Below are 23310 nucleotides of genomic sequence, written 5' to 3' on the forward strand. Positions count from 1 at the left end.
ATTATAATAACAAATTGAAAATTTCAACATTACAAATTGTATTTATGTATTTATATACATTTAAAATATTTTATAAAAGTAACGTTAGTACTGTATAGTAAAATTTCATCTTTTAAAAATCAATGGGGTTTTCAAACAGCTTATTTAAAAAAAGTTAAGGAGCTTGGACGATTTATAAGAAAATTACATTAAAATATTTTTTTTTTTATTTATTCCAATTAATATATTTATTGCGTAGGCATGCTATAAATATATTAATTAAATGATAACTGATCTTCATATATTATTTTAGTTATAATACCCAAGTGTTTCTAGATGTAAAATATAATCAATTTAATATAAATTTATAAAAAAATATATTTCTTAGAGCGACTTATTGTTGAAGCTATCGTTATATTATTGTTCTCTAAAATCTTTAATTAGTAAATTTTACAGTAAATTCAACCGTTATGTATTATATTTTTAAATGTGAGTGATACTCCTTTAAAATCAATTGTAAATTACTTCACGTCTGGCAAAATTCTGAGTTTTCATCCGACTGGAGGGTAAAGCCTTTAAGATAAAATAAACTCACTGTTTTTGACATTTAGGGCCTTCAATATAGATTCCGCAGTCAAAGGCAAATCTGAAAAAAAATTAAATTAATAAACTATTTTATTTATAACTGATCTACAACATTTTTTCGACTTTAATTTTTTTTTTAATTTATCAATTATTAATTAAAAAATAAAAGTCCGTGTTCTTTGAATTTGAGCTACATTACGTTAAATTTAGGCAAAGTATTGTAAGTTATGTTCCATTGCTAAAATGTTGCATATATTACATTAAACAACCTAGTATGAATATATACGAGTACATATTAATTGAGCAAACATACCAATATCGAGCCATTGAGTGGTATCATAGCCAGACTCTTTCCGGGATTCTCTAATACATTGCCTTAGAGCATAGATAATACCATGAGACGAACAGATACCCATCTCACCGACGGCTGAAATGTATTTTAAAGAAATGTAAAATATACTTTAATTAAGTAGGCTCTTCCGGCAATGGCGATATAAAATACTTTTGAATCATCATTTTATAAGGTAAAATATAAAATAAAGTTACCACCGGTTCAGAAAGAAGAACTGGCAAGATTTACACATGCAAAGTCTATCATAAATGATTAAATACAATAAATATGATATCTTAATAAATTTAAAGATATTTTTTAAATAATTCCATGATATGAAGAAGTTGTATACAAAGGGCTCCTTAAATCGGAACCTAGAGAGGCACTAAAAATGGAAGAAAGCTACGCAGGAAGGCTTCGTTACTCTTGATTCTTAAATGAAGAAATATATAATCGTATTTATGAAACTCAGTATTTAGGACCTTTACCCAATTTTTTCTTTTTCATCAATATATTTAAATATATTACATTCGCAGTGACAGCTGATAGAGTCGGTGTCATTCAAAACCTTCACGCACGGTGACAATAGCAACTACTTACAGTTTCAACACCATTGTATGAATGCTTCGTGACCGCATAACATGAAAAGCTGTTATTTTTAATATAATATTTACCTTTGGAACCAAGAACTCCTTTTGAATTATAGGAATTATATCTTAGGTTCACCCTGAAATCGGCGGGTATGTCCTTAGCGAGATAGACTTCGTAATCCAAAGCGCTGTTTGTTAGCAACCGACCGGTCGTCTTGTCAAAGATGAGCTTTTCGCTTGTGAAATAACTCAAACCCTGTACATACGCACCTTCCACCTAATACGAACAGCAAAACATTTATAACAACCGGTTGATAGCGGTGTGCGCCTTGTTAGGCGGGAATTAAACAAGCGTTTATTTGAAAATTCCAATAATATATATTGTAAGTGATTACCACTGCCTATAGACATTAGCGGAGTAAGAAATATTAACTGTTCCTTACATCGCCAATTCGCCACCAACCTTAGGAACTAAGATGTTAAGTCCCTTATGCCTGTAGTTACACTAGCTATTTAGTGGTACGTACCCAGGCGGGCTTGAACAAAGCCCTACCGCAAATATAGAATTACATAATTATTCTAAGCATAAGCGTAAGATATAGTGTAGTGAGGATGTCTCTTAGTGGCAGAGGACTCGACTGCAGCAGATCGACAGGTTTCAAAAAACATTATACGGAGCGATTAACGATACAAAATCAATCGTAAGCTTTTTGGATTACACATCCAGAAGACCGATGAAGGGGCGTCGGCGCTATGACCACTATAAAGCCATAAGCCTCGCTGGGGCTTTTCTGTACGCCGTAACAATCTAAGAATGGAGGCCCGGCTTAGGCAGGCCAACAAGGTCCGCCAGCGGCGCGTTTAGAATTCAAGGTATATATTAAGAGCATTGATAAATTTTATAAAATATTATACCTGTCCAACATCAATCTTAGGATTGGCACTCAAACCAACGTCCTCCAAAATATCAGCTCTTGATATATCAAACTTTCCTGTTAATGCATCCAACTGTACTTCAATTATCGTGACCGCGAAAGCGCTGTAACCTTGCAATTGCGGATCCTTATCAGTCATCATGTAAGTAGACGTTAGATCTATTAGATCGTCTCCAGCTTTCTTTATCAGCTCCTCCCACGTGGGATTATTCATCTGATCTTTCAATGGCTTTAATCTCGCTTTCAGTGTTTCACAAGCCTTAATTATAGAGTAACTGACGCATTCGCTTACGATACTCGATCCTGAAAATATATTATTCGCCGCGACAAACGAATAATTTGGTATGACCGTTACTTTTTCTAGTGGTATGCCCAATTCATAGGCGCAGACTTGGGCGGCTTTCGTGTTAACACCCTGACCCATTTCAATGCCACCCGTAGTGACGGTCACCGTACCATCTCCTCGATAAATGGAGACCATAGCGGTATAATTACCGTAATATATCACGGGAAAGAGCATTACACTAATTTGTATCGACTTCTTCATCCATCTGTTGTTTTTGTTGAATGTTTTGATTTCCTGTAACCGTTTTTCGTATTCGGCAGACGTTTTTAACGTTTCAATGAGGGACGGCAGATCATTATCTTCTTGTCTCATGTTGGCCAATCGTACTTCTGTAGGATCCTTGTTAACAGCAACAGCTATGTGTTCCATAATGTTTTCGATGCTGGTAATGCCTTCTAACGTACCTGCATGAAAGTTTATTGATTTACTTTAATTATTAGAATTTTGTAACTTCGCTAAACATTATTTATTAAAATTTAACTTATTACAAACGTACCTGGTGCTCTGGCGAATGTGTTAGAAGGCAAGTCGGTGGTGACAGCAAAACTTTTCACGGAAAAGTAATCTATGTTATAACAATTTGCGAAACTGCTTAGTACATAAGCCAAAACATTCTCGTTGTTGGAAAAACCGACATCTTCCGTGAATGAAGCGTTTAAGTATTGAATCTTGCCGTTGTTATCCACACCGACCTGATGAGATTAATCGTATTTACATTATATATATACTAGCCAGTACGCGCAGCGTCGCCCTCGAGAATGCGGGTGTTTGCTTATGACAAAAAAATTTTGGTGGGCTTTCAAGACAGACTTGATTGTAAAACTAAAAAGAATCATTTAATTTTATTTCTTTAGTAAAACTTATGTTATTCGTGTTTAAATCATCAAACAATTATTATTTTTTCATATTTATTCGTTTTACTAATTTTATATAAATGTCTTGCGCCTAATTATAAAATCTCTAGTTGATTGCAAAGATAGATCAGTGGTATTCATGTTTGCTTGTCTCTAAGTTTGATACGTGGCATACTTCAATCTTTAAAATTATGTATGAAGAACCGAAGACAAGGTACAACTTCGTTATTATATTGTTTAATGAAATCAATACCTTACAGTTAAGAATAAAATTTTACATTGTGTAATAGGATTCACGCAATAACATTTAGTATAAATTAGAAAGTCTGTGAAAGATAATTTATTTTTAAACAATTTTTTTCATTATATAATTCATCTCGTACTCGGCGGTGAAGGAAAATGTCGTGAGAAAACCTGCCTGAGTTGGATGAAAAATCTGACCAATGCGAATTGGAGCGGTGGTAGAATTATCTCCTAGCCGCCTCCACAACAGAGAGGACGCTTTAGTCAACCACGATGGCAAAACTATTATACGGGTATGTAATAAAAAAAATATTTTTTACTAGTCCCTCCCGGCTTCATACGGGTTGAATAAGGTTTTATATAAAAAAATTATATCGTAATATTATTCATATAACCGTATTGTTTTTCGTAGCGCAATAAATCTTCCAGTCGGTATGTTGGCTCAACAATCAGCGTCATATAAACAATTTACACAAAATATTAACGAATTATTCGTCTAAGCCTTCCTCGTAAATCACTCGGTTCTGTAGTTTTTGAATTTATCGCTTTAAGATAGACAGACGTAGCGGGGGCACTTTGTTTCACAATATATAGTGATGTGGTTGGTTAGTCTCCATCTATAAGGGCCAATACTAAACATGTATGAGGTTTTTTTATTAGCTCTTGGACCTTGAGTATAAAGTAACAGTCTGTAAACGTCCAACTACCGGTCTAAGAGGGGAGCTTCTTGAGAAGAAGGTATTGAGTTTATTAAGGCCTCTTGACCAAATAAATATAATTAAACTCTTGATATTTAAGTTTTTTTTACTTTCAAAACTTTTGAGTTGAAGTTTCTTTCATAGTTGAAAAAATAATTAAAGAAGAAATTGAATTTACATAATTATTTTAATAATAACTTGCCCCATCTTATATCAGGGAACCAACGTTATAAGCCAGAGCTGCCGCAGAAAAAGCTGAAGCGAACATTCGTTACAAATATCCGTCTCTTATTCCAAATTATATTTTTGTTTCGTTTGCAGTTGAAACGCTTGGACCTTGGAGTAATAGTGTAAAGACTTTCATCAAAAACATTACTCCCCGTCTTATTGCCTTTACTGGTGATAGGAGGGTTAGTTCGTTTTTCGCCCAAAGAATCGGAATCGCGATTCAAAGGAGATATGCTGCATTCATTCATCCTTGCCACCGTTCCACGCAGTCACGATTTGTAATATTAATTTAATAGTTTTGTTGTGTCTATCTATGAATGACGATAAGAGTTATTAATTATACTTTTAAAAGTAATAAAATAGTTTTTATTTAGCGATAAATTTTATTATGATATTTACTAACGTGACCGTATAAAAGTCGTTAATCATTTAACATACACCTGTGTAGAATTTTAGGCGATTTTGTTGTGAAAATAGCGAATACGATATTTTTTTATAATATATTCACATCGGTTGAAACTTTTACTTGTTGAATATTTAATAATTATAATTATCTGTTAAGAGAACAATTTTATGCAATAATAATAATAAAAAATAATCTTAAGCTTAACTTTATAATATATAGATAATTTTCCACACACAAATAATAAAAGGTGTAGGTGAATAATAGACTCGGCGTATTACTGTTCGCTCCGGTTATCCATGTTATATTTTCTTACTTTTTGTGTTATTATACCAGTCCTTACCTAAACGAAAGGTCCGATTCGAATAATTTAAAGAGAAATATACACGTATATAAACCCTTATTATAAAACTATTTAATTGCATTAGGAATTTGAGATTAATATCATGCATACGGATGTCATCATCTTTCGATTCTACGGTGTTTTAATGAGTAATATGAACAAAACACAGTTATTGTGATTTAACTTTAATAGTTAGGTGTATAGCCTTGCGGACTTTTATGTGGGTAATAATGAGTACTATAAACATGCAATACATTATTTTAGGCGTCATCAATAGTTTTCGCAGCGCAGGCCAAATAATGATGTTTATAAGAAATAACTTGGGTTATATTATTGCAATTTTCGTAGGGATCCCTAATTTTTTTTAAAATAAAATATAGCCTATGTTACTCATTGATAAAATTAGCTTCTGTAGTTGAAAGAATTTTTAAATTCGGTTGAATAGTTTTTGAGTTCATTCATCACAAACAACTATACAAAAAATCAAATTTTACCTCTTTATAATATGAGTATATATAAAATTTATATTTTGCTATAAGAAAAGCTACCTAGCAACAGGGTCACCTTGTTTTTATTTGTAATTTCTGCTTAACTTTTTTGTATTCGATTCTATGGTTATAATTTATTTCGAATTCTGCTTTCGATGAAATAAAGCTAAATATTGTATGAGATTAGTTGTAGTCGGTTGAGATCGGTTGAGACAAACCTTTAAAATATAAACAGCGCCATCTGTGTTTTTTTTTTTAAATAACAATTATACACAACGTCTAACGCATATTCATGTAAGTGAAGCGCTAGTTAAAATCTATTAATTTAGCATTATGTTCATTAAATAACGTGAGCTCCGGGTAATATTAAATTAAAAACAATCGGAATAACATATTTTCCTGCGGTAAAATGGAACCTATATTTTAAGTGATACTTCTAGGAATACATCAGTTAAAACCGCATTCAATTTCATGCAGTAGTTTTTGCGTGATGCGGGTACAAACATACAGACAGATAGACAAAAATTCTTGGCTTCTGTTGCTTTAATAAAGACCGTGTTGTACCCCCTAGGTTAGTTTTTTCCAATATCTATAATGTACAGACATCGGCCTGTCATAACTTTATTATATGTATAGAAAGCCGAGATAGCCAAGTGGTGAGAACGCGTGAATCTTAACCGATGATCGTGGGTTCAAACCCGGCCAAGCATCACTGAATTTTCAGGTGCTTAATTTGTGTTTATAATTCATCCCGTGCTTAATGGCGAAGGAAAACATCGCGAGGAAACCTGCATATGTCTAATTTCATTGAAATTCTGCCACATGTGTATTCTACCAACCCGCATTAGAGCAGTGTGGTGGAATAAGCTCCAAACCTTCTCCTCAAAAGGGAGAGGAGGCCTTAGCCCAGCAGTGGGACATTAACAGGCTGTTACTGTTATTATATGTATAGATAAAATTAAATATATATATTATGTTAATATAGATACCGTTCAAATTATGACCACGTGGAATAGTTGCAAGAGCATTTTCCCGTTAAATCGCAATTTTGATTCTCTAGGCGATTGAACCAACCCTCCTGTTACCGGTAAAGGCAATAAGACGGAGTGTTATATAAATTAGAAAAGTTTATACAAAGTCCAAGTGTTTTAACTACTGTTATTAATTACCACAAGTATAAATCCTCTTAATATTATGGCCACTGTGCATATGCAAATGGCTTATGGTAAATTGACTTGAATAGAAATCGCTGCTGTTACAAGTTTATTCAATTTTGTAATACGCTAATACGCCGTCCACTGGGTGAACTTAGATTTTATGTCCCTTGTGCTTATATTGAATCACTCAAAAAGTTAAAATAAATCGATTCAAAATACAAATTACCTCGTATTCACACTGACACGGTAACCTCCTCCCTGCAATGGTTAGATTGGTATCCAAGGGCAATATAAACCTGCACGGTCTGTCCAGAGCTTTAGCGACGAGTGCGCTTGCGCAAGCTACTTGCACGTTCCGACTTATTTTCCCTCCGAAACCTCCGCCCAATCGACGGACCTTTACGTGAACACTGAAATATAATAGACATTTACAAAAAGTTCCTTTGCCTTAAAATTAAACGCTTTACAAATATTAAGTCAAGAAACCTTGCTTTCCGAACAGCCGAGCGGTGTAATTAATATATGTTGTATAACAGGAGAAAAGTTAAATTGATTTATCTCTTTCTGTCATCAGTAAGCTGACATTCGAAAGAAGAAAACAAAGCATTTTGTAACAATACAATACAGCGTACATTAGTAGAGGTATTTATGTAAACTTACTCGCTTTCCGATATATTCAAAAATCGCGAAACGGCTCCTTGAGTCAAGTCCATCCATTGCGTTACATCGTGCACTTCGAATCCATTATCTACAGGAATCGTCACGCAGGACAAAGGTTCCAAGTAATAATGGTACTGGGCCCCTACCTCGAAGACACCTCTAATTACCTTCCTCACGTTAGTACCTCGACCTTTTGGTTCGATCGTGTCTCCAGGTATAATTCTTTTCGCATCTTGTTTAGCTTGATTTATCGTCAAAACCGGAGCAACATTAGTGACGTTTATATATGTCACTTTAACTTTTCTAGCAACACTTGAAGCTAATTCTTCGGTAGTTGCAACCACTATTGCTACTGGTTGACCGTAGTATTTAATATTTTTATCTGCTAATACCACTTCATCTTCAATTTGCAATTGGAAACCCGGAAACGTGAATGAATTAACGCCTGGCACATCTTTAGCCGTGAATACTGCTACTACGTCTGGTATCGCCTAAAAATATAAATATATGTCAGTATTTTTTTTTCTATTTATAATAGGTAGCCTAGCATGTTGTCTATCTGATGATCACTGGTTACCACCATGCATATACATTGGTGATATAAGAAATATTAACCATTTCTTGCATTGCCAGTGCGCCACCAATTTTGGGAACAATTCGTAATTTTAACTAATTTGAGGGACAAGGTTGTGCGCTACACTTTCTTAAAACATAAACAAATTATTTTAATTTTAACTCGCCATCATTCTAACTAAAAATTTTTTTATTTTATACATCTAAAACAACCAAACAAATATTCTTGTCTCAAACATTTTTCATAGTCTTACGCTTTATACAATTAACAAGTTTTATACAAATCATTTGCTTTTCTCATATTATAAATCTAATCAGATTACAATGTATTTATAAGTAAAAGACTCAATTATAATACGACGTCACTTACCAGTGCACTTTCAACATCAACTGTATCCACGTCACCATTGTGGACCGTCGATAAAACAAACGCACCGAAAACTTCTTTTGGTAAAGGAGGTATATCATTCACATACCGAGCCTCCCCGGAACTCTGTATAATTGCTTCGAGTTTTTGCACTGGTTGGTTGAGAGGGTAAAGAGATGAATCGGTTTGGAAATCTTGCTTTCCGCTTGAAAGAGGACGCTTTATAAGAGAACCACCTGATACATACTTGGGATTCAAAATGCTGGTTGGAGTTATACTCAGGATGAACTGAAAATTGTTTTATCTCGTTTATTTTTATGTCTAGTACACAAATTTATTTAATAGATAAGTGGCAAGCCCAAGAAGCGCTGGCTTGATGTCGTGAGGGATGACATGAGAAAGCACAATCTCACTAAGGAGGATGCTTTAGATTGGGCAAAGTGGATGCAGAAAAGCGGACCCTGCCGTTACTAGGCCGGGAAAATGCTAGACAGAAGAATAAGACAGTTATCTATTTAATGTAGTTTTTATTGCATTGTTTAATATTTTACAATGACGAGTTCCAATTTAGGCTAATTTGATAAAAACAATGTTGTTTGCTAAAGGTTACAGGTTAGTTTTAAGATAACCGGGAACAGAGATGACGAGTAAGAACAATAAATACATAAATTAGCTTAATCTAAATATTTATAAATTGAATATTCGTACACCAAATACGCTTGACAAACATGTAATTAAAGCGACAATTTTTTTTTTATATCTCCACAAACGTACTATCGATGTCTTTGTCCTTGTTTGTCTATAAATTGATTTACGTTATTTTAATGTGCTAGCGTATTGATTTTTTGTTTCATGCAAGTCACAATCTATCTAATAGGTCAGTGAAAAAGGTTTTTTTGTTTTTATAAGTGAAAAGTTGCATGCATCCAGGAGTAAATAATTAAATAAGAACATATTTACCTTGTAGAAGAGACCTATAGCCAATTTTTTTCTAATCGCCGGAGTGGGCTGCGCGGGCTCTTCAACCGGAACCAATTCATTATTCAATCGACTGATGGCTCCTTGTAAAATTTTATTGCTAAATACATTTTTCCCCTTCAAATATGCTTCTGTTTGTGTCGCGTGAATGAATGTACCTGATATATTACCAAAAACAATTGTAGCTTTTTCGATAACGCTAGTGCTTGTATTCATTTTAATGTTGAACGCAGCGTTAACGATGGCTAACGCGTTTTGACTTCTTGGCATAATCTGGAATAAAGCAACATGTTTTTATATATGTATATATAGTTATCACTATATCCAATAGACAATGGCGCCGTGAGAAATATGAACCATTTCCTTTCATTGCCAATGCTCACAAACCTTGGGAACCAAGAAGTTATGTCCCTTGTGTGTGTAACACTGGCTCAGTCACCCTTTTAACCAGAACACAACTAAGTTTTGCTATTTCACGGTAAATCTGTGATAAATTGGTGATAGCTAGCTAATAAAACCTTTTTAAAAAAGGATTCTCACACTGTTTTCACCAATGGACGAAGTTATTCATGAAGAAGATTTAAGTAATCCATTAAGTTTAAGGTTTTGTGTAAATTGGCTAAACTATAGCAAGGATTAATGTCGGAAAATATTTAGCCGACTGGGAGCTTTACTGGAGTGCGTGTTAGCCAATTTACACCAACGGGCCTGTTCAAAAACCTATCATAATTTAAGTAACAATATCATAATATTTTATTACATATATGTATATCTTTTTTATTACATAAAATTATTTTTATCTTACCTTGTAACTTCTTAATATATGATTAGGACCTTGAGGAGGTAATTCAAAGTTCAATATTAATTTTCCTTTCATGTCGTATTTAAGAAATTCCGGTAATCCTAAGCTCACTCTCTCATTGCCTCCGCCACCTGCGAACAATAACAATATAAGCAAACACATATATATGTATGTATTACACATATAATATAATAAAATATGCTATAACACATTAGTCACATATATGATAATAACATAAATTTGCATATTTTTAAATAATAATTTGTGTAAAATTTGTCTTTAGTCAATATCAATTTACGAAAATAATTTGCAGTCATTGACTGTCTCTTCATGTATATAACTTCGAATTAATTATAAACCTGAAACAAGTGAGTCCAGATGATAAAATAATTTAAATTTTTTATATCGTTATATTTGTTTAAAGAAAATAAGTCACTTCGATGTTTTGTGGTTTTTTTTATTCTATATCATTGAATTGTTATATTTTATAACTGAACCTGCAATCAAATATTTAAGTTGTTATTCATACAACTTTAATATGTCTCGCATCATATATTGTTACTTCATCATCGTTTATCGGCAAAGATATAATTTCTTACTTTCCTTTAAAGTTTTTACCTCGTCGCTTTTATCTTCTTTCTTTTTTTCTTTTGTCTTCTTTTATCTTTCTATCTATCTATATATATATATCCATCCAGAATATAAGGATGAACCGATTGAAATAATATGATTCGTATCAAAATAACATTTACATTAAAATTTATATTCGCAAGAAAAGGTGAAATATTTAAAAATATGTGGATATGTAGTAAAAATAAAAGTAAGTTTGTCTAACGACCTTACTACTTTTTGTTTGATTAATTTGGTATGCTATGCTATCTCTGCCATTTTTTCTGTATAAATGACGGGCACAACGATACCTGATGTGTTTTGCCAATGAACATACAGTGACATTCACAAGGACGTATGCGGACGATCACAAGACAAAGATCAACATAATATTTTTATGTATTATTTTCTATATGCAGACATAGGAGAATATAGAAAAATGCTTCTTAATTTTAAATATATAATAATGAAACTTGCCTTACTTTAAATTTAATAGTTTACATTTAAAAATGAAGAAGTACATAGAGCAAATATTATACAAGCTAAATATTTTTATTAAAATATATACTTATATCACGGTTATTATTATTCACCGTTTTTTCTATGGTTCTCTTAATGATACTTAAATAGGGGTCTCGCCACCATCAATAGGAACTTCGTATTGAGTCCCATGGAATTATTAGCGATGGTGGCGAAAGACCTGAAGTGGTTCCCTGTGTACGAAGACGGGCCCTGGTATAGGACGCAAAATGCGTTGACACACTGACCCCGTCGTATATAAGGGAAACAATATTAATAGTCGTAACCGCCGCGGATCAAGCAGAAGATCACAAAATATGACGAATATTCGAATATAGTTTTTCCAAATTGTGCAGTTTGCAGTTGAACCTTGGACTAATAGTGACAACCTTCAATAGGAAGACTGGTTCAATTTTTGGCCAGAGGTTCGGAATTGGGATTAGCAAAGGGGTAATGCTGTTAGCATTTCACGTGGTTTTATTACCTACATATGCTATTTTTAATCTTTATTTGTATATACTCAAGGACCTTCATGTAAATAATTCTTATGTAAATAAATGTATATTGATCAAATTGTGAATTATTAATTGTACCACAATATCTTGCTTAATTGTTATTTTTGTTGTCTAGATAACTGCAAGTGTGTGGGGCCTATAATTGTTATGTACCAATTTTACATTGTTATCGAAATATATATTGTTGGTGGCCTTTTAAATTAATACAGTAACAGCCTGTAAATGTCCTACTGCTGGGCTAAGACCTCCTCTCCCTTTTTGAGGATAAGGTTTGGAGCTTATTCCACCACGCTGCTCCAATATGGGTTGGTGGAATACACATGTGGCAGAATATCGATGAAATTAAACACATGCAGGTTTCCTCACGATGTTTTCCTTCACCGAAAAGCACAAGATGAATTATAAACAGAAATTAAGTACATGAAAATTCAAAGGTGCCCGGGTTTGAACCCACGTTCATCGGTTAAGATTCACGCGTTCTTACCACTGGGCCATCTCGACTTGCTTTAAATTAATAATAAAAAATAATTAACATGTTTTCCCTAAAAAAACCTTTTATCAGAATGGTCTAATCATAATAGGTAAGGTTCATAAAAAGTAATATTAAAAAAGTCAACAAACTTAAATGATAACATGAATTACGCATTTACGGTACCTTCAAAGTCGAGCGTAGTTTTGTGACTATAATGAAATGTTTGTATTAAAGCCAGTAAATTGCGGACGAGACAAAATATTTACTTGTGTCGTCAAAGATAAACAGCTTGTAAATAAAATTGTAGCAAATTGTAAAATTATACACTAAACGAACACCAAACCAGAAATAGATATCAATTTGTAATTTTTTTATATAAGAAATGGGAAAACGAGCAGGAGGCTTACCTGATGGGAAACTGACTACCACCACCCATCGACACCTGCAACACCCGAGGGCTTGCAGGTGCCGGTCCTTAATATTTTTTGAATTGCCAATGGTGACTATAAACATTTCTGACTATTTTGATTTACCAAAACTGCTCAGAACTATATATGTAATGTTAAGTTTAAGTGCTTCATACAACACATTTTAAAGAGAGTTAGAAAATATCATTTGCATTTTTTTTGTATTACAACACTTTTGGTGTTGTAGATACTAAAAAAATGCCGCATAATAAATTTAGATTATAACGGAGTCTGGAATTTGAAAGTGTGTACATTCACGTGCCTCGGAAAGCACGTTTAGCCGCTGGTCTTAAGCCTGAACTCTCTCCGGTCGTGTCGGGTTGCCATCCCATCGGATTATGAGAATGAAGGAATAGAGAATGCATCTGTGTTTGCTCATACACATAATATAATATATGTCCTGCGCAGATGGCTAATCTCTCTTGAGGTGACTTTAAATTTTTATTTGTTGTATTATATAAAATAAAACTACTTACGTATAGTAACTGTGGCCCCCACAGCTTCAAATAACAAAAACACGTCAGACCGATAAGATGGCTTAATGTGCTTCAACATGATGTTACCGGCCAAAGAACCGATCTAGAAAAAAGAACAATTACTATATTATTAGCTCCAAGTAAATTGAATCACAATAGTATTCTAATACACGATGGCAATAATCATTCGTTTGCCATTATCCTATTTATTGGGGGTCGATGCTGTCTGTTTTTCTCTTTCATTAATCTGAAATCATATATACGAAGTTCATCCTACTTTTTTCCATATCCCATTTGACTTATATTCATACAAAGATATTTAATATGACATCACTCCATATTATATAAACTTGCATAGATTATATAAGTTCATTTTATACTTTCAGAATCGTTTAACATTACGATTGTAGTTATAAGCTTGTTCGGTAATAATAAATTAATCGGTCAATTAATTCGATTAAATGAGATTCGCGTTTTAAATATACAATTAGTTATATAATAGTGCATAAAAATAAGCAAAAAAACAGGTGCACTCATAGGAGTGATGAGAGATTATGTCGATTATGTCGATGTGTTATAGGGTCGACATAATCTCTCACTCTCAATTCAATGAGATGGAAAACGGCTGAAAAAAGCTCAACTACGGAATGTTACCTAATAAAACATGATTAAGTATTAGGTAATAAAGTTTTATTGGCATAAACCGGTACTTGAAACCAGGACGTCGAGATAAACCAAATAAAAAGTTACATATGACAAAAATATTTATGTTAATTATATGAAGATTTCGTAATAAGAAACAAACAATTATCAAACAACAAACAGATTGCACGCCTTCCAACTTTTTTCCCCGTGCTGTACATAAAACGTAGAACATTTCTGGCTAGGTAGACGAAATCTACGCGTGTGGACTTAGTGGGAACCCCATTCGGGTCTAGCCTCCGCAAAAAGTAAAATACTAACAGTTATCTCTACATATGAGAGAGATAGCTATAAAATACAAAATAAGTTTAAGTTACAACTCAAAACTTTTGACGATGACGATGAACGATGTCATTGATTCTAAATCCAAGAAGATAATATAATCACAACATCAGACCTATTACCAAAACCATTAGACCGACCCAACGGTTTATAGAAAAAAGATGTTATGTCGGCAATGTTATGACAGCATGTTGGCCAAATTATTAAGACTGTTGAGGAATTTTACAAGGATCTAAGTTATATTTATTTACACCCTACAAATAAGATAAGATTCACATAGAACATGTAGGTAAGTAAATTTAAATTTAATTTCAATCAATTACTTAAAATTAATTAAATATTAAAAAATAATATGTAATAAATATCAACTTACATTTCTGACTGGCATTTGCGCGACCAGATCCAAATGCTTAGCAAATTCTTCTAAATACGTAAAGTCATCCATAGTGGCTGCAGTTTTTTTGAATATGTCTAAACATTCTTCTAAGGCTATATTTGCTCCTAGCACGAGATTCTGATCAAAATGATATTGTTTCAGCGACGACACAGCGCTTATGTCAATTAGTACATCAGGATATTGAATTTCGTATACAACAGCTGCAAATAATATACAAATCTTAGCCTGATTGATATTAATTTTTAATTATTTTTACCTACAACAGTTAAGATATAAATGTAGAGGTAAATTGCCTCGTTGGTCAAGTAGCTAGATGTAAGGTTGTAGATCTTGAGTTCCTCTATTCGAACCCTAGGTTGGAAAGATACAAATTATTGATATTTTCTGTCGAAAATTCTCAATAGCAGCCTGGAATCTAGAAATTAGAAGTGTAAGAAACTCCCGTACCTCTCATAATACCTTACTTTAACATGTCCTGTGCAGTTGGCTAATCTCTCTTGAGATTGGCCGCATGGCCAAAATCGGTCAGGAGAACGTCAGATAGAGAGGGGGAATGTTCTTAAAGTAATTATGAAGTATCGTGCATGATTCATTGAATTATTCATGATCTTAGTATATGTTTAAAAAAAAAGAGGAACACTTTTGTTTTGTGAAAAGTATTTGTAATTTTATTGTAATTAAAAATTAAGTGACAGACACAAACCTATTTCTCTTCTCTAATGAATTAATTTTAAATATCTACTTTTATAAATCATATAAATCAGAATGCAAACAACAATCAGTATGTAAATTAGAATTTACATTTCTTTTAAATGTTATTGCAAAAAAACTTAATTTGTTCGGATTCAAATCGCCGAAGGCAATGGTGCTTAATGAACAGCTCTACACTATGTCCACTGATTGAAACATTACTATGTTTCAATGATACTAGAAATTAGCCTGAATTCTCACGGGATATTATACACAAATGCTATTGATATATTATATTATAATTATTCTGAAGTTATAATTACGGCTGTTGTCATTTATTATTATTTTTATCTTTTTTTATTATGAAAGGTTTTGTTTGAGGGGCATTATCAAAGGGCCAAATATTTCTATTGTTTTTTTAAAATTAATATAGTTATATTTAATGTTTTAATTTTATACGATTATTAAGATAGTGTTGACGTATTAATGTCATGAACAACATAATTATATATATATAACGAAATTATAACACGTAAACTGATTACTAAAAGATTAATTAATGCAAATGTACATACAATATAAACATATAAACGTACATCTTACAACATAAATATTGAGAGTATCTTGCTTGACCTTATGATAAAATTTAGTCACAAACAAAAAAAAAACGTATAAAATATATTTCTATAACTTCAATTCGTAAAAACAACGTAAAATAAAACTGGTTCTTGAAATATAGCTGCGAAAGCAGAATCGAACATGCGTTTTAATTATTAAGTGAATATAGCTTATTTTTTGCATTATTTGATGATGATGACGGTCATTATCAAGGGTAATAGCTAACAGTGCTGTTCATATTATTATAGTGCACAAGTGTGTGCGCAGTCACAGATTTCAGGCGCAGAACTAACGGCTTCAACTGCTTTCTGATGCACAGGAGTGTAACTGCTAACTCCCAGATTTCGGACTGCTACTAAGAATACCTACAGAATAACCCAATTATTGGCCATGTCGGAATTTGTACACGGAACTTCGAGGCCTGCCTTATATGCTAGCCATTAAGAAAGCACTCAAGTGACTATTAAATCCATGATATATTATCAAGATTTTGTTATATAACATCTTTTGCACACTTCCCGTCTCTCTCTAGTAAAGATTTGACCAGGACCAAGGAAAGGTACGAAACAAGGATGAGAACCCCGGATACATCGAATTGTCTCATCTACCAAGCCAAGGGACAAATCGACAAGTGAGCCCAATCAACAAACTTCAAATAATGAGCAAATTATTATGCCGATAATAGTTATATGATTAACAAAATATATTAATAAATTTGACATAATAGCTTATGGCAAAAAAAAAGTTATCCCGTGTCTACCGGTAAAAACCCTTGTCGAGGTTTCATGTATGGTCAGTCTGTCCGTCAATACATAAAAGACAACAAGATGCTATTTAAGTTAAGTTTACAAATGATTGATAAATTACCGTTATTAGAACTTAGTTTTATGTTGCATTGTAATTATCCTTGTAATTATTTTTAATGATTGTAATCTGAACAAAAACTACCATTTTGTTGTTGATAAAATGATGCATTTCTCAAAAGATATTTTTAAAAACATATAAAATCAATGACATTGCGAATTGCTTATAGTTGTGATTATTATTAAACTAATAGCAATAATGTTAAGAAACCGAGAAAATAATAAAATTTTGTGTTTTAATTAATGAACTCAACAAGTTATTACCTTTTCCAGTATTGCCATCGATAAACATATAATTATCAACGCCGTAGTTAGTAAAAAGTTGAAATATTTGATCTTCTTGAAAAACCTTAAAGAAAGTCTTATCGCCAAAATTAAGCATTATCATCGCATCTGAATCACGAACTTCGTTTACCATGGTCCAATCGTTTTCACTGATTGTTTCGGAGCATTTCCTGTTGCAAATCCTTGTTTTATCTTTTATGCACATTGCTAACTCCTCAATGTCATCGACTTGTTGGCAAAGTTCTGGACTAGCGTCCACGGCGAACGATTTGATCGTGTCATATATCGACCTGTATCCCGTACATCGGCAAGTGTTGCTGCCGAATGAGTTCTCTAGTTCAATCATTTTTAGCTTCTTTGGTAAGAGACTGGAAAATAAATATCGTTCTAAAATTATTTTTAAAAGGTCGTATGTGAAAATGAAGTTCCAATTTAAAAATATATAAGTAAAGAACATTATTTTCAATTCGTCGGCATTAGTATATTACTTTATGTATTTTTGCAAATAACTTGTTTATTAGCCGATTTTGATGATTACTTTCGCTTTCGATTGGGGTTAGTATAAGTTGGCCCCTTTTCAATTTAATTATCATTGGACAATGTTACGTTTTTATTTTTAGGATACATTCGGGAAAATTTTGGAGACGGTTTTTATTTTTTTTGGAAAAAAAATCCAAGTCCATAAAAATCTGGGAAAGACTGAAAATATACAGCATAACGTTTGTCATAATACTTTCTTTATTTCTCATTTGACCATAAACACTAGCAGCGCAAGAAATATAGGCTCTCTTTACCTTCACCGTACGCCGCATCGATTCTGTAATTATACAGGCTCTCTCCCAATCGCAAACCGAAATACAGTAATATGAATTATTAATGTGAAGTGGTTCAATTTTGTACTTACACAATATACAGTGATTAAAACTAATCAAAATAATCAATTTTATTGTAAAATTGACGAGCATATGGGCCACCTGATGGTAAGTGGTCACCAACGCCCATATAGATTGGCATTTAAGGAAATGATAACCATCGCTTACATCGCCAATGCGCCACCAACCTTGGAAACTAAGATGTTATGACCCTTGTGCCTGTAATTACACTGGCTCACTAACCCTTCAAACCGGAACATAACAATACCAAGTACTGCTGTTTTGCGGCAGAATATCTGATGAGTGGGTGGTACCTACCCAGACGAGCTTGCACAAAGCCCTACCACCAGTGAAAACATTGTTACAAATATATTGAGACGCAAATGCTATTTATTTAAAAAAAAAAACCAGAAGTCTCGACCTCCAAGATATTAAATAGATCGAGCTTTTTTATAGAATAGGAACAGTTATAAAATAAATATGTAAGCGTGTACCAAAAGTTATATTCCGTAATATAGAATAGTTATTAAATTATAACGATAACGTTTTGGAGTAACCAAGTGAAAATTCTATCATCACAGCTGACAACACATAGACTGTTTCAAAAACAACTATGTAAATACCGCATAGCAAACATTTAATCTATTTATGTGAAGGTTTATCGTTATACTAGTGTTTATATACGCACCACGTATTTTAATCAAATGACAAATATGTTACCTCTTTCAAATAATACTATGTAAACTGTGCCTACAATCTAATAAAAAACAGTCCTCTAATTATGTTATGAAAAAAAAAATTTTGCTTATTTATTCGCTTTTAAAAATTCAACAATGATTATTATGTTCTGTGACGAACTATTTGTATATATTTCTTCAAAAAACGTGAATAGTAACATTGAAATATTTAAAAAAGGACTTATTTTTATTGATTACGTTTACACAAAAATCATTTGTTTTTAAAAAACAGTTTTTTAAAAATTTCTTCATGATACAACTAATATTTCATGAAGAATACGTACTTAATTTGAATGTTAAATACGACCTTACATTTTCATAACGTGTTCTGTTATATATTATATAAGTAGGTATATATCTTATGCCAACATTTGAATATTAAATTATTTTTCGTAAAAACCTGTTTAAATATTGTTTATAAAAAAAAATAACGAACGTCTATACGTGGCGCTACTCATTCTTACGTTGGATTTACAGCCTAAAGAATTTAGGCTTTAACGTACACATCATTACTATTAAATAATTAAGTAAGCAAAATTTAAAAAAACGTTCTTTTATTTTAAGCTTGAGGTTTATTCGATGGTGGTGGATATACGATGTTTTCCTTAACTGCCGAATACATGATGAAATTTAAAGAAAAAATAAGCACATAAAATTTAGTACTACCAGGTTTGAAACCTGCGATCTTTGCTTGAGTTGATGATATTACAATTCACATGAAAAAAAATGTACAGGTAAAAAGTACTTCCAAATATTTTAACGCAATTTGGAAAAATAACATAATACTAATTATTATAATAAATTGTCCGCTTTATATGTGTAGTTACATTGAGGACTTAAATTAGTAGGTAGAATCAAGTTTATTTAGATGTAAAATCAAAATTACACAGAACTACGGTACAAATTATCAACCGCGTGACTTTTTCGCCTTAAATCTCAATTGGTATTTTCCGTCCGATATGAACCAGCCCTTTAATATGTTTAATAAATGTCTATTATTTAATAATGTTTTTTTCTATAAATTTTTAATGCGTATTTTGTTTCGTTTTATTTTTTATTTTTATTTATATATTATAAAAGTGACTGTACATAGCTTAAAATTAATTGATTAAAATAGTGTTTCTCATATCAATAAATTAATAAATGTCTATTACCTTTGCATTTCATCACCCATCCAGGGGTGCAATAGCCGCATTGGGTGCCATGGAACGCGGCTATACGCTTCTGAAACTCGCTGTAACCCTGGCCCCGACTACCAATCGCTTCCACAGTTGTGATATCCCATCCATGACAGGAAAACACCAAGACTAAACACTGCATAGTGATATTTATTTTAGGTTATTTGTTGATACAAACGCTAGTAAATACGCCAAGACATCGCAACAGGAAAAAAACTGTATCTCTTAAGATCACGCCAATTTTTTTTATTTTAGGACAGAAGATGCTTCAATAGGCCACGGCCGGTACGTATACATTATTACATTTTAACATCATGAATCGAAAGGTAAATAAAAAAGCACCCTCCTTGGTTTATAGAATTAAAAGATTGTAAATAAACAAATTTTTCATTCGAATATATACTTACAGAATTAACAGAGAATGTTTCGATTTCCCCAGAGATGTGTCTCCGAGCGGTCACGTTCACAATACAAGCCCCGCAAACTCCTTGACGGCACATCGCTTTCGTGCCGGGAAGGCCCAGGAAATACCTGATGTAGGCGGACAATGACGTCTCGCGATGTAAAAGATTGTTGACTGTGAAAAACAATTGAAACTTATTAAAAAAAATCTTAACACATTTGTAATAATTGCATTTTTGTTTTAGAAACACAATGCCTTTTGAATGTAAGTATAGATAATTGAATCCAATCTACATTTTTTCCAAGTCAGAGCATAAAATTGACATCGATGCTCCAGCATTTGAGATCAATGAACTTTAAAAACCTTATAAAAATAATATACGTCGAGGTGATTATTATATGCCAATCTTATGACGTACCGTTTATGCTTAAAGCTTTAATGAAACCAGTTTCTTATACAAACACATAAATTTGTCGCCCTATAGAACTTTTCCCCTCTTCTAATCCATGATGTCCTTAATAACTATTAAGAAATGAACAGTATTTTAATATATATAAAGAACTAAAATCTATCTTTATGGTACCAGTAGCAGTTACCAATGTAACAACTTGAGCCATTACTACGTTAAATTACAGTAATCATACAAAGGACAGCAAACTACAAGATACGTAAATGATTACCTACTAAATACGATGATGATTGCTTGAAAAACATTTTTATAACTATAATAAGTTGCCGGAAATTATTGACACGAGGCCTAAGTATAATATTATTCTTACCTTTATACCAAATAAGCAAATTAATAATTCAATTTTAAAGAAATTATTTTAGTTCTTACTGTTCGATTAACAGTATTTGTTTTTTTTTTAAATATGATGCCTTTGCAACTTTGAGTAAATATTATTTTAATAAGTATAGAAAGCCTAATATGAAGAATTTTAAGCATTAACAATTGTATGATTCAGGCAATTCTACAAGTATTCCCCAACCTTCCAACTTAGGAAGTTAGAAAAAAACGTATTATATGTGAAGAAAAAAGATATAAATAAATAAATATATATAACTATATTTATAATTATAGAATAATAGAAATACACTTAATAATACATTTTTTAAGTGCTTATACTTATATATTGTCCGTGTATATTTGTTTTTTTTTTACTTATTATATTTGTACACTTATTTAAATCAAATTCGATAATTAATTATTAACTTTCACCAATAGCGAAATTCTAAAAACTACGTAATAATATTATGATCGAGTTAACGTAAGTTATAATTATTATTACCGGTACATTTCTGCCCGTTCACCGTAAACTCTACACAAGTCATTACAACGAGAACTCACGTTCTTAACTGAACTATGTCCGCCTCAATATAATGTTTTATATGAGATTTGCATGTGTGATAAAATAAAGTAAAAAATTTGGACTTTTCTTGCACAAAAAGGGTTCTTATCTTACATGATTTAAAATATTTACTGAAGAACCGTATTATATAATCAGAAAAGAAATTAAGGAAAAGATAACATAAATTATTATATATCAATCTTAACATTCATTTATGATCCAAATTACTTGTTAGAAACTTATTTAAATTTATGCCAATATATATGACTTCTGAAATAAATCATTTTAATAACAACATACATCATCATTGCAAAAAGGTATTTTTGCTGATAAATAGAAGAAAGCAAAAATAGTACCGATTCACAAGTATGGAAAAAAAGAATTTGTATCTAACTATCGGTTTATATCATTCTTTTCAACCACGTCAAAGATTTTTGAGTCATTTGTTCACCCATTCATATTCAATCATGTTAAAAATCATCTTTCTTCCTATCAATATGAATTTATGCCGAAAAGATCGACCAATACTAATTTACTTAACTATGTTTGTTTGTTTGTTATAACCGTGGAGTGCCGGCTTAGAATTGTACTCCCCCAATCTCATCCCGTGGGTGTCGTAAGAGGCGTGAGGTACGAAGAATCACCGGTTCATGGCAGGCTAACATATAAAACGACTTCATATGGTAACGTATAATGGATACTCGATAAGGCTGGACCATCACCTCGCCGAATTAGAAGTAGAGTTAAACATATAAACTGGCATATACTGGGGTTATCTGAAGTCCGAAGACAGGGGGAGAACACGATAACTCTAGAATCCGGTAACTTACTCTACTTCCGCGTAGGCGATAACCTCTTCCAGGGTGGTGTCGGTTTTCTAGTTAAAAAGGATCTCATTCGCAGCATTGTAGAAATCAGTAGCGTGTCGAACCGGGTAGCGTACCTTGTCCTAAAACTTTCCGACAGGTACTCCCTGAAGGCCGTATATATATATGCGCTAACTTCGGCATACTCTGATGAAGTGGTCGAAGCGATGTACGAGGACATCGCAAAGGCCCTCAGCAACACCTCGAAGGCCCAATACAATGTTGCTATGGGAGACTTTAATGCTAAAGTGAGAGTACAAGATAGCGGTGAATCGAAAGTCGGACTTTACGGCTTGGGCTGCAAAAATCACAGGGGGCAAATAGCTTGGTACGAAGTAAACTTTATTATTGTTGTCAAGTATGGTCCCCCGCTTAAAAATCCATATTGAGAGAATAGAACGTGTTCAAAAGAGACTCGTTAAACATTTGGTCTTTCGTTTTAAAGCTTCA

General features: G+C 32.6%; 1 protein-coding gene and 1 long non-coding RNA gene across 2 annotated transcripts in view; both read right to left on the reverse strand.

Annotated features, from left to right (window-relative positions):
- The window catches only part of LOC126769574 (uncharacterized), a 114853-nt gene that overhangs the window by 80088 nt on the left and 11455 nt on the right, over window positions 1-23310 (reverse strand). The window lies entirely within an intron of this gene.
- On the reverse strand, window positions 252-21988 carry LOC126769560 (xanthine dehydrogenase/oxidase-like). Its single transcript, XM_050488431.1, has 16 exons — window positions 21935-21988; window positions 20650-20819; window positions 20228-20378; window positions 17435-17836; window positions 14976-15199; window positions 13619-13721; window positions 10564-10691; window positions 9741-10031; window positions 8784-9068; window positions 7841-8331; window positions 7407-7590; window positions 3263-3458; window positions 2401-3170; window positions 1570-1762; window positions 878-991; window positions 252-625 (listed from the first exon to the last, which is right to left on the reverse strand). The coding sequence occupies exons 1-16, from the start codon at window positions 21975-21977 to the stop codon at window positions 555-557; spliced, it is 3816 nt and encodes a 1271-aa protein (XP_050344388.1). The 5' UTR covers window positions 21978-21988; the 3' UTR covers window positions 252-554.

The sequence above is a fragment of the Nymphalis io genome, chromosome 7, assembly GCF_905147045.1.
Source record: "Nymphalis io chromosome 7, ilAglIoxx1.1, whole genome shotgun sequence".
Classification (NCBI taxonomy): Eukaryota; Metazoa; Arthropoda; class Insecta; order Lepidoptera; family Nymphalidae; genus Nymphalis; species Nymphalis io.

What these genes read in the sequence shown, in the direction of transcription:
- LOC126769560 (XM_050488431.1), bottom strand. Translation starts at nt 21,977, where the DNA reads ATGACTTGTGTAGAGTTTACGGTGAACGGGCAGAAATGTACCG. An exon ending in GGGGGCCACAGTTACTATAC is followed by an intron (nt 10,692 to 13,618) that starts GTAAGTAGTTTT and finishes TATTGTTCGCAG; the next exon opens with GTGGCGGAGGCAATGAGAGA. An exon ending in CACTCAATGGCTCGATATTG is followed by an intron (nt 626 to 877) that starts GTATGTTTGCTC and finishes ATTTTTTTTCAG; the next exon opens with ATTTGCCTTTGACTGCGGAA.